Source organism: Oenanthe melanoleuca, chromosome 2 (genome assembly GCF_029582105.1).
Source record: "Oenanthe melanoleuca isolate GR-GAL-2019-014 chromosome 2, OMel1.0, whole genome shotgun sequence".
NCBI lineage: Eukaryota > Metazoa > Chordata > Aves > Passeriformes > Muscicapidae > Oenanthe > Oenanthe melanoleuca.
Genome location: NC_079335.1, coordinates 142582319 through 142594917, shown reverse-complemented (window position 1 = coordinate 142594917; position 12599 = coordinate 142582319). Strand labels below are relative to the sequence as shown.

The 12599-nt window shown below is 49.1% G+C and overlaps 1 protein-coding gene across 1 annotated transcript in view; it reads right to left on the bottom strand.

Annotated features, from left to right (window-relative positions):
- Positions 1-282: 282 nt before the first annotated feature.
- The window catches only part of CRYGN (crystallin gamma N), a 32997-nt gene continuing 20680 nt past the window's right edge, over positions 283-12599 (bottom strand). The window contains exons 2-6 of the mRNA XM_056482869.1: positions 8152-8311; positions 7843-8022; positions 7352-7679; positions 5486-5631; positions 283-499 (exon numbers count right to left, since the gene is read on the bottom strand). Of these exons, the coding sequence (XP_056338844.1) occupies positions 364-499; positions 5486-5631; positions 7352-7679; positions 7843-8022; positions 8152-8311 (950 nt within the window). The 3' untranslated portion in view covers positions 283-363. The remainder of the gene's footprint in view (positions 500-5485; positions 5632-7351; positions 7680-7842; positions 8023-8151; positions 8312-12599) is intronic.

Below are 12599 nucleotides of genomic sequence, written 5' to 3'. Positions count from 1 at the left end.
CCCCTCCAGGCACCTGGAGTCAGCTGGGGCCATCACATGGTGGCCCTGGTCAGGGAAGAGGGAACGTGTGTCAGACCACAAGCACAAGGGCAGGCATGTTTTAGATCTGCTTGTCACCACCAGTTCTGGCCCATCCTCTCATGTCCTCCCTATAAACCACTGCAGAATAACAAAGCAAATTCACAGCATGTAAATCAAGCTTAGAGAGATTATGAGCCTCTTCTCTCTTGAACTCATGTTAGTTATGGAAAAAACCGCTTAGAGCCAAGAGGGGGTGTTTAACAATTTATTCCAGGGGTCAGTGAGTGGGCAGGAGGGTGATGCTCAGTCTCAGCAGCCATGGCTGGCGGGGAGGGAGCTCAGCTAGAAGTAGTTGACGACTCTCCTGATGGACTGGACGCTGGCGCTGCGCGCCTGCCACTCGTTGAAGTTGCTGAACTCGCCGCGCTCCACCACGTACATGCGGCCTCGGTAGTTGGGCTCCTCGTACAGCACCCACCTGGGCACAAAGGGAGAGTCACCTGGGTCCCAGCACTGTGCTCCTGTAATGTGGCTGCTCCAAGGGGCTGCTTTAGGCACTGCTGTGCTGCAAACCACCAGGGCCTGATTCCCAGTCCCCTCCTGCACACAGAAATGCTCCTGGTGCCCCTCACTGTGGGTGCTTCTCCCTGCTCCCCCCAGCATGGCCTGGCAAATACCCACAGCCAGACTGGACCTTGCCTTTGGAAAGTGTTTTGGGTTACATCAGCAATAAAGCCTGGGCCCAAGGGCTCCCTGCTTCACATTACTGTAAGAATGGATCTCTCTGAGCTTCGCCATATGCAACAGAAACAATTTAATACCATTTGATAGTGCTAAAGAAGGACATGAATCCCTTCAGCCCCTGCATAAACCCCTTTTTTAGGGACTGTGAAAAGAAACATGCAATGCTTGATGGATGTTCAGCCTCTTTGAACTGATTCATTAGCTATGATGGGAACCATATTTAGTAATTACTCTTTGTTAGTAATTCTTAATGGCCTCTTTGGTATTTCCAACAGAGAGCAGGGCTTGGCTTGGTTATCTTTCCTTTATCTCTACATCCAGAGTTAATGACAACTTTCCCTTGGAATGGAGTCAAATGGATACAACATTCAATAACCTTGGTGACTTTGGCATGCGTGACTTCTTCATCTGGCTTGGCTACATCATTCTGCATTGCCCTGGCTTGTGACATATCTTTCTCCATTTGAAGGTCAAGTCAAGGGCAATTCTGATGGTCAAGGACAATTTTGCTGCTTTTCTCTCCCTTCACTTCACATGATCTTACTGTGGCCACAAGGCCACAAGTGTCATTCCTGCTCTCTATTTGAGTCTCCCATACTTCTTAACCAAATTTTGCCATTGCTCTGACAGTTTTACAGTCAGGTTTCCACCCCATCATTGCTGAGCTGCTCATCTCTGCCTCTTTCCTCTTATCCTCATATTTTTCAAGATTTTATGAGGATCTCTGCTGCTAATCCCATCTATTTGCTTAGCAATGACAGCAAAGCAGAAATGCAGTCCTCCAAATAATTCCATTTCTGTCTTTGCAGGAATTCGGCTGGGACATTGGGGTTGGGACCTCGTGTATGTGGGATTTCCAGGGAGAAACTTCTTCAAATACTGGAGGGGTCAGAGACTGCTGGGCCTTGAGGGTCAGACAACAGCTGGTGAACTTAGATCAGTGTAACCCAAAGCAAAAAGCTGGAGGCTTAGGAAAAAAGTTGTTTATAAAATCAGCCACCCATGGGCATTATTTTAAAAACAAAACAAGAGAAGTTTGGTGTATTTATCCAAGGCATCTTGCAGGTTCCTTGACATATTTGTTTTGTGTTTCTGAGAGGACATGAGATGGGACTGTGGTGGTTCCTTCTCCCAGATCCCAGTGCAGGAGCAGGACCAGCATGTGGATACCAGCATGGAATACTGTGCCTTGGTTTTATGGAAGAGCACCCTGTAGTATCAGAGCCCTGTGCATGGCGTCACTGACATGTTGTTCCTACAAACAACCTTATTCTCTGGCACTTGTTGCAGCCAGTTTAAATCCAAACTGGAATTACAAAGTCATCCTCAGCCTTTGATGCTCACTTTGCAGCCTGTGGGGAAGGCTGCCCACTGCTCACCTGTGAGTGTAGTGTATCCCCACCACATATCCCAGTGACAGAGAGTGCCCTCAGATTAGTTAACAACCATTTATAAAATTTCCCTCCTCTTTCTTTTCAGCTCTTCTGTTCTAGGACATCTTTCAACAACAGGTGCACCCTGTTGGAATAGAGCAAGGGGAAGTGCAGCTCCTCTTAGTCACTGTCTTTCCCAAGATTTTTTTCCAGACACATGGTTGATCTGTCTGCAGCATTACATGAAGGGAATGGGACAGGCTTTTGTGTGGATGGAAGCAGACTGAGTGACTTGGTGTGGTGATAAGAACCCCCACTGGCTTGTCCGCTGCTTAGGGAAAGGCTGGAGAAAACCAAAAACCAAAGGAATAAAAGGAATAGCAGAAGGATGGGAGTGACATGTGTTGGCAGTGCAAGGTGATGAGTGAAGGACTGTATGGCTTACTTAGCTGTTCCTTTATTGCCTGAAATTTACGTTCTCTGAGACCATCAGTGAGAGAGGAAATCGAGTCAATCAGGAGCCCAGAAAACAACAAAAAAAAGAGATGATCCTGTCCTCAAGCCCAGCATGGGAGAGCTGATCCAGGCACATAGCACACAGCCCTCAAACATCTCAGTGCTGTGTTTCATTAGCACATAATCCCAAAGGACATGGGAATAAAATGCTTATGGAACCAACTCAAACCCTATAAGCCAAATCTGGCTGCTCAAACTGAAAAATGAGGAGGGGAATTCTGTAGCATCAGCCTGAAGGAAGCAGGAGGCTTTCAGTGGAGCTGAAAGTCACTCATTCTCCATGTAGGACTTGAGCAGTGCCATGGGCAGGTATCGCCTTTGCTGAGAAATGTGTGATGTTCATTGGGCAGCAGCATTTGTGTACCTGTTCTGCTTTGTATTTCACAACCTGACTGCAAAACAGCTACCAAACACTCATGAATGCTTCAGCAGAATAAATGGTTGGCTTGGTTCCTTCAAGTTATTCCACTGTAGTGTAGAAAAGCTCTTTTTGGGGTATTCTCTCCTGGACTGCAAAACAAATTCAGCTTTTTAAAATTGTTATTTCTAGGCTGTCCTCTGTGGAGTGGCTGAGGCACAAAGGAGGACAAGAACCACACATCTCCATCTAAAATCAGATGATACCATATGTGATACTGGAGCTGGCTCTGCCCGTGGGACGGGCGAAGCCACTCACCACAAACCTGCAACAGCTTCCGAGGAGGCGGTGACACCTCAAAACTGCTCCGAAATAGCAATTCTCTGCCAGCATGGCTTAAACAGCTTTACCATCACCCATCCTGCCTGTGTGGGGTGGCAACTGCCCAGCCCAGAAGGGCAGCAGGGAAGGTGCTGGACCCCCTCAGGCTCACTGTGCACCATGCCAAAGGCATGTCTCCATTCCTGTGTTTCCAGATGATCCATCATCACTTCCCGCGGGCACAGCCACCTCCACAAAGCTCAGGCAGCAACTTTTTATCAGCACATGACACCATCCATGGATTTTGAAATGGAAGCAAATATTTCTGTATCCAACAGATGTCCCGTTGTGGGAATTGAGGGTGAAAATTACAGAGTGAGACTATGGCTGAAGCTCCCTTTGTCTCCAGTGACCCCATTTCTTCTGCTCCCCAGACAGCCAAGGATGAGTCCTGGGACAGCTCTGCCAGGTTATGCCAGCACCACCTACACCTGCAGCACCTCTGGAGGCACCTAGGTTTAGATGGTCCATCCAAAGGAGAAAAGTGGTGCTTTCTCTCTCCTCTCACCTCTCTGCAGTGGTATCTCATCCTTCCCTCCCTCCTCCTGCAGCCTGGGACAGCAGGCCCTCTCCATTGTCCTGCCTTTTAATTGCCTTTACAGACCTTCCCAAGTATGTCCAACACTGATCTTCCCAGGATCTGAATGTAATGCTACAAACCTCAGCCAGTTCCCTCACCACACTCCTCTCCCTGCTTTATTTTTTTCCAATTTTTTCTCACTGTTCATCGACCTTGAGAAGTCCTGTAATATTAACACAAAAAAATCCAGACTCCCATCTGAGGGAGTGCAAGCTTTGTGCCCTTTATATATTTTGTAGGGGAGAGGGGAAATCAATCTGAAAAATTCAAGTGCTTGAAAGTTTCTGGGCAGCTTCCCAATTTCTCAAGCTCCAGGCTCTGCTACAGGGACCCAAGTAGTAAATTGGCCCTAAAGCTCTTGCCAGAATACTCACAGGCTCCCTCTTAGCTTTGTAGTGTTGGTACTCAAATGCTTAGCACTAACAGGGTCCCTGGTGGGCTCCAGCCATTTCTTCTCATCAGGAGTAGGTAGCTCTTCTCCTTAATTAACTGCCATTGCTTAGTCATAAACCTGGATTTTTGGAAGAGGATTTTTGGATATGAAAGGGTCCTACAGGACCCCTGCTGCTTGTCAGGATGTTTTGAGCTTGGATGGCAACAACCTTTCCCTATTCTTAGAAGAAAATGGACACAAAGGCTCCAGCATCTCACACCAGGTGTCTGTGAGGTGCACAATATCCAGTCCAGGACAGGTGAAGGACAAGGTATCTGTGCTCCCTCCTCTGCAGGGGCTTCCCTCCAGCCACCCTCTGCCTGGCTCTGGGAAGGTCTCATGGCATTCCCCAGCTCCCAGCATGCTTGAAAACAAAATTGTCAGACAGAGAAAAGGGGAGACAGACAGACCTGTCTGACAATAAGAGAAAAAAACCACAAAAAGGACCAACACCACTGAGAAAACACACACTGCCACCAAACATCAAGGAAAAGGCAAAACTGACATCCTGCCCAGGCCTCCAGGAGCATCTGCAGGAGCAGGAGGGTGGGGCTGAGCCTCAGTCTGGGCCTCACCACCACTGCCAGCCCTGTCTTTCAGAGGCAGGATTAATGTAAAGCAGAGGTGCTGCTGCCTCAATTTTACCATCACAGGAAAAAGTGTGGTGAAGCTACTTGCAAAGCAAAAGCCCTGACCTGCATCACCTGGAGCCATTCATCCAACCTCCCTGAGAGCCTCAGCATGGATTTGAAAGAGGTGTGGAAGGCAGGAAGGCAGGAAGGAAGGAGATGGTTTTAGGCTTCTCATTTCATACACCTTATAAAGGTGCCTCAGAGTTCTTGTAGCTCGTGCTTAGCTGCCACCCTCCAAAAGTCAAACCCCTTTGAAGCAGCTCTCAGCGGGCAGGCACTAACATTCACCTTTAGCAATAGGCTTAACAAACACTTTGAGGCTCTCTCCAAGTGCCCCCAGCACTGACAGGTTTTTCCATGAGGGAGGAGTGTCTGCAGCCCCTGTCCCTGCAGTGCCCAGGGCAGGGAGCAGGGCAGTGGCTGATGCCAGGACATGGAATTACTTACGCGCCGTCGCCGTACACTTTGAGGGCGTTGATGCAGGTCTTGTCCCAGCCTTGTCCCTGCAGGAAGGAGCAGTCTTCTGTCAGCTCCAGGCTGGGACCCCTAAAATGGCTCCCCTCGAATATTTCGATCCTGTAATGCTCACCGTGCTGGGGACAAAGGGATTGGAGTCAACAGCAACACCAGAAAAGTGCAACAGACTATTCCTCCAGCTTTTGTAAGACAGAGACAGAAGGGTGCTTTGGAAGGGGAATGTGAAGAGCAATCCAAGACCACTGGTGCCAGCATGAACAGAGCACACACAAACTTGTGCTGCTTCCTGGCACACCAGCCATGAAAGCAGCCAAAAATCCCTTGTCCCTGTGCTCAGCTGCACCTTCCTGCGCTGCTTCCACATGCAAACACATTGTGGGGTGCCAGTGCTCAGGCACATGCAGCCCCTCATCCATCTGCAGATCCCCCCCCACCAGCCCACAAGCCCTCCATCCCAATTGCAGGATCAGCGGCAGCCCCAATGCTCTGTGCACCCAAACAAAAATAAAAAAGAAACATATCCTGAGTTGCCTCCAGTTTCATGCATAGCTGCTGTTCCTGGTGAGAGATGCTGTGCCTTTCTTTTAGGAAAATAAAAACAGAGAGAAGAAAAGGGAACTTTCCCAGCATCATCGTTGCTGCATGAGCCCTTGACAGTCACATGACACAAATGACTCTGGGGAGATCTCTGCAGGCTGTGGCAGAGCTATGTGGGACAGAGCGAGCTCAAAGGATATTTTTAAGCCAAATTCAAAGAATACCTAAACGCATTTTTCAAATAAACAACGTCAGCACACAGGAAGGCCGGGCTGCCATGCCAAACCCCACAGCAGGCAGCCGCCGGCAGCAGCCAAGCGGATACCGTGCCTGAGCAAACATTCCTCCGGGAATCTGCGCTGCACTAATGCCTCAAAGCCCTTGCTGGCATCTCACAGGGAAAATCTTGGGCCAGGAAAGGAGGAGCACATCCTTGTGCTGGCCAGGGTCCAGGGCCTGGGCCAGAGCATCCCTCCACGTAGGGATCATGGAGGTGCTTTGGGAATGATGTTACAGACCTGAAACAGACCTGCTGCAGTGCCAAAAGCAGTTTCAGGGCCAGTGAGAAATCCCACCAGCTCCATCTGGCTCATCATTGCCCCGAGGCCTTCAGTGATAGAAGAGTCAATGGAGACACCCAACCCATATTAGTTTTTCTTTGTTACTTTTTAATCTTCCCATTTAAACCTTTCTCTGGACAGTGCTTTTGAAAGTTTGATAAGGGGAAGGGAAAATAATGGGTTTAGTTTAGGATTACTGGGGTCAGAGGGTGGTTTGTAACAGCAGACAATTCAATTAAAATTTGATAGGAGCAGACCTATGGTCTGGTTGGAAAGCCCTCAGGCTGCCCTCTCCCCTCTGGGTGCATGGGGAGATGGAGCTGCTGCAGCTCAAACTTGCCTTGGGCAACGAGTCTCCTTCTGAATTCCCCTGTGAATATCTCATTGCAGCTTACATTAAAAGGAAAAGCACATGGTACCAGCAGGACCTTGCCATGTCATCTGGAAAACCATGGGAATATCTCATCCCGCTAAAGGCACTGTGTTTCATGGTGTGAGGAAGGAGATGTAACTTCCTCCTGTCTGGGGACACAGGAAAATCTCTGGGCTTTGTGGTGTGCACAGACCACTCTGAACAGGGACAAACCCACCCAGGAAACTCTTTCCCGCTCAATGGGACACCCTGTTTCTAAAGAACATAAATTTTTATGGCACTTATTCACAGGTCTCCTGTGAGCAGGACAAACTAAACCCAACGGTGCTCTGGTGGGAGAGCCAACACCAGCAGCATCCCACTCACCATCCCGATGGGCCGGCAGGAGCCCAGGTGGTCGCTGCGCCCGTTCCAGCGGTAGAAGTCGGGATACTCGCCGTGCTCCAGGATGTACTGCTGCCCTCGGAAGTCGGGGTGGTCGAAGCAGACCCAAGCTCCACTCTGGACACAGATGGAGTTGACTCGGTTGAGGAAACCTTGGTCCTGGAAGCTGTTGCAGCTGCCACAAACATCCAGCTTCCTGCCTGTGAAGCATTTGCCTTCGTAGAAAGTGATCTGGGGGAAGGGAGGAGAAAGGGCCTGCGGTGAAGAGCAGGGACACGGCCACACTCCCGGTCCAAGCAGATGGGAATCTCTTGCAGATGCATCATTTCAGGGTGGTTTGGGTTATTTTAGCTGCTTTCCAGCAAAAGGAGCACAGCATCGCTGGCATTTTTTCCTAAGAAGAGTATTTGTTTTTCTGGGAACGCAGTGCGTCCCGCGTTTATGACACTTCTCGCCGCCTCGTGCTCACTCACACATATTTCCAGTGGGAATGTTCAAACAGGAAATTCAGCTCCCGAAAAGCAGCTCCTTCTGCCACACCCTCCCCATCCCTGCTACCAAATGTGGGATCACCACTCACGCCACGTCTGCTGGCTCTATTATCCTCATCGACTCCTTCCACCCGGAGGATGCTCAGGCTCTGCGGCCCCAGGCTGAAAGGGAAGCAGTTGGGTCGTTACTTACTTTTCCTGAGTACTGAGACATTTTCTGCTGGCTGTTATCCAAGACCAAGAGCGGGAGCCAGAGCAGAATGGCGATGGACAGATCATTGGACACCCCACTATATAGGGGCTGCCGGGGGGGGGCCGGGCCGGGGCTGGTGTCGCGAGGGCTTTTTAACAAAGCCGCGGGAACCGGGGGCTTTGCGCTTTCCTGCTTCGTAGGCAGAACCGCCGGTAACGGGGCCTGCTGAGTCCGGGCTTTTGATTTTGGGCAGATGATCTGACAAAAGATTTGCTTGGCAGGGCTTTGGTCGATTAGCAGTGCACATTTACTGCTCCTTTTTGGAGGACTTTTTTTTTTTTTTTTTTTTTACTTTTCTGATCTTTTTTTGGTCTTCATTTCTATTTCTTGTTTCCACCCCCCCCCCACCCCGTTTTCCCCTATTTTTCTTTTTTTTCCATCCTTTTTCCTCAGAACACATAACAAGTAAATGAGGAAACAGCAGCATCTCTAAGCATGACACGTAATTTCTCTGTCTCAGGTTTGCTTTTTCCCAGCTTCTTCCCATCTATTGCAGTGTGGCAGCCAAGAGAGGGTGTCTTTGAAGACTCCTCACCCACAAACATTGCAGTCCATCTGTCAAACCAATGGTTTCTCATTCAACCTTTGAACATCTATAAGTGGCACCTCCAAAAGCCAAGGATCTGATCCCCTCCAAAGTGCAAAAGTTGGGCTCACAAACACACTGATATTACCCACGAGCATTGTTCTCAGGAATGTTTTGATCTTCCAGCATTGAAGCCCTGACTCACCGCGGTGGGGGGGACCCCAGTTCTACAAGGTGCCCCTCAAGGCTTCCCTGGGCAGGGGGAAAGGAAGACCAGGCTGGAATTAGATGTAGCAAATGCCAGAAAGCAGCCATGAAACCAGAAAATTCAAAGCCTGGGGGCTGGGCTAGGATTGTAAGGGCCCAGCCAGAAAGCTGTGATGAGTTTTCTGGCTTTTGCTACATCCATTTCCAGCCACGGGCTGGTCTCCCCTTCCCCCTGCCCAGATGCAAGGGTGGGGGGGGGGGCCTTGCTGGAATGGCCCCATGGACCCCCTGGTTCAGGGTTTTAATGTCAGCTGGATGTTCTGCTGAGCTCCAGGCTCTCTGCAGGGGGAAGGGAGGACACACACATTTTAATATTTTGGCAATTGAGCACACCTCTCTTCCCCCTGGCCCGGGCCACTCCAGGCTTTTCCATCTTTACATGTGTGTTTCACAGAGATGCATAAACTTTCTCATTGGTGTAATGTGTCAGTATTAAAAATCAGGCATTGATTGGTCTTTGTCAGGTTCAAAGGAGGCTGCTCAGGTCTCTGCAGGTGAAAAGTTCAGGAAATCTTTACAAACCACCACACCGTACTAAAGTAACTTACATTGCAGCTATATGGGACCATGAACTCCCTGTCTGTGTTATAAGAATATCCAGGGATTTTAACTGTCATATTCCCAGGGCAAATAGCAAAGGAAGCTTTGAGCCCATAAACTCCATCAGTTTATACCAATGAGCCAGGCTAGGAAGAGGTAAAGGCAGATGTATGAGGGTGGCCCATGGATCAGCATGCAGAGACATACCAAGGGGCCATGTTAAGAGGAGATTTGTCTTTTATGCTTTTTAATAGCTCTGGAAGAGACTCCACACACAGCTCCTGCTCACTGAATCCTCCTCACTCACTGGCCCCCCTCACCTCCCCTTGCTGCCACCTCTCTCCCTGGACCATCAGGCACACACTTCAAATCCAAACCCTAAAACCTCCATTCTTGGCTGGTCGTTCCCATCCTCATTTGTACCAGCAGCCTGGCTGGGCAGCCCTGCTCTGCTGCCTCAGCTCACTGCATCACCTCGAGATTAAAGACTGCTTCAGGAGAAAGAATGTCATCATTAGGGCTCAAACATGTGCCACCCTTTCAATTAAGATGTAAAAGTTAATAAGTGCGTGTGCAGACACACGTAGGCTGAGCAGGAGGATGTCACTGACTGGGATGTGCTGGAGGGGGAAGGAGGGAGGAGGCACTTTTTGCTGGGAGAGGAAAAACATCCTCCAGCTGATGCAGGCAGACCTGCCCTGGCATCACAGGAACACTGTTCACATGTGTGTGTTGTGCTGTGAGGCAGGAAACAATGAAAAAAACCTCTGATTAAAAAAAAAAAAAAACCTGCCCAAAACCTCTTTGAAATGCCAGTGCTAATTTTAAGGTATTAAATTAATCACCAGATGGTGCAGGGGAAAGTAACAGCATGCAGAAAGTCCCACTTGGAAGAGCTGCAGCCAAGATGAGGGGCATTAGCAGTGTTCCCAAGAACAAGCCATTCCCTGTGACCTTGCAGTCAGTGCTCTGGGAAGGAAGGAGAAGTGTCCCTGTTCTGGGCCATGGCTGGGAGCACAAGGACAGTGGGGTGGTACCATTGCTGGCATTGGGACCCAACTCTCCATCCACTGGGGTCACAGCTCATGCACTCTGCACTGGCCAAAGTTGGGTGCCTGGAGAGGAAGAGCCGAGATCTTTATGGAACCACTAAAGCCTGGTTTCCTCTGACTGTCTCATGAGGGGATTTTCCTGTTTCTCTTAAGGTGTGACATTTCTTTCAATGTGCAAGAGCTTCTTGATGAATCCGAGACTTGTGCCCAGCTGTCAGATTCCTTAGAAATTGTCCAACAGGTTCAAAAGCTATTTCAGGAGAGATGGAAAGAGGTTGTGGCAATTTTCTCATTTCTCTGAGAAACCACGTAAAAGATATAAAATAAGGAAGGACCCATCTCTAGAAAAAAAAGGAAAATGATGGGGAAAAAAGAATATGGAAGAATGGCAGATCATAATTTCTGGACACACCCCCTTAACTCCTTGCCAAAGATGGAAAGGCTGCCAATGGAAGACAGAAAGGAGCAGCCTAAGGAGCCTGTGGCCACTAACAGCATTTCAGGCAAGTGATGCTGGGGCTGACCTTGCCTCCTGCTCGTGCCAAGGTGCATCTGATCCTGAGCCCCACAGCAAAAGGGTTGTGGGCAGCTCTCTTCAACTCTGGCTGCCTAAAGGATGAAACACTGGAAATGAACTTGTAAGTTTGAGTATTTGTCTTTAACAGTCAAAACCCAAACTCTGAGATTCTTCTGTGGGTTTGGTTTAGCGGGAGGAACTGGGTTTGATGTCCACAAAGGCAGCTCCAGGCTGTGCTATTCCTGCTGGCATTTGCTGCCACAAGGCTGAGGAGTGAAGTAGTGAGAGACAATTTGCTCTCCAAATTGTCCAGGCCAGAGCCAGGGGAGCTGAGTAGGATGTGACTCCTGGAGGTGAATCTTTGGCTGTGACCTCATTTATGTGAACAGGAGTATTCCATGTCAGAGGCTTAGCAGGATTAGCATTCTGCTCAGAGGTACCTCCTACAGCTGGTACAGCCCCACACAAGTAACCATTAATGGAGCAGCAGCCAAGGACTCGTTCCACATCCTCTGAGAGAGCCACACTTCAGCTTCTGGAGGAGCCTGTAATATTTGCAAAGCAGTGTAAGACCTGGCACGGAAAATCCCTAGCTCAGGGCTTTCAAAACACCACCTTGCTTTGAAAAGCTCATGGATTTTTCACATACCTCAGGATGAGATACACTGAGCTCATTAAATATGAAACAACCATAGGTCTTGCTCCTTCCCACTGAAACATTTTTGGCTTGCTGCTGGGAATGATGAGCACATCCTGTGAGCCTCCTCAGAGCAGCAACAGACCTGAGTGAGAAACCATCTCATGATTCAAGGGAGTTTCTGTGCAAGATAAAGACCTGGCCCATCTCAGACCAGCTGCCAAAAGCACCAATTTCTCTGTAGCTGAGTGCACCACATGCTGCCTCCCAGAGTTGCCAGGGGGACTGGGTACACTGACTGCAGAGCATCTCTGCAAAACATTCAACCCACACCCTCGTTGGCAGAATGCATCACTTGTTGCTGGAAATGGGAATCAGCTGAAAGCAATGGTTGAGTGCAATGTGTTGCCTTCAGCATGGATGCACTACAACATAAAAATCTCTGGAATATCTCTACCAAGGGTGGCCATCCCACACCCTGACACACCACCCCATCCCATGTCAGCAACACCTCATGTCACCCATGTGGGGATAAGGACTCCGAAAAACCTCCTCAGACTCAGCAAACTCTGCCACAAAATGATGGATCTGGCCAGGTACCTGCTAGGAAAAACAGCTCCTCACCTTGGAGAGATGACCTGCTGGTCCGGTTTAGCCAATTACCGTCTTGTTTTCAGTAATATTCTGTCCAAGGATCATCACACACCTCAGCATCTGACTGAGATGGGTCTTGGACTTCATTTTGGAAAGAGTCAGAAAGCCTGGGGGGTGAAATCCTTTCAGTTTTCATTGTATTTCAAAAAAGTAAAAGTTCCAGTAGGGAAACAGGATACCCAAGGAAAAGCTGGATGCTAAGGACACCCATCACCCAGTCCAGTTTAGCCACATTTCTGAATACTCACAGTAGTTGAAGGGATCTGTGCAAAGGTTTTCACTCCCCCTCACCA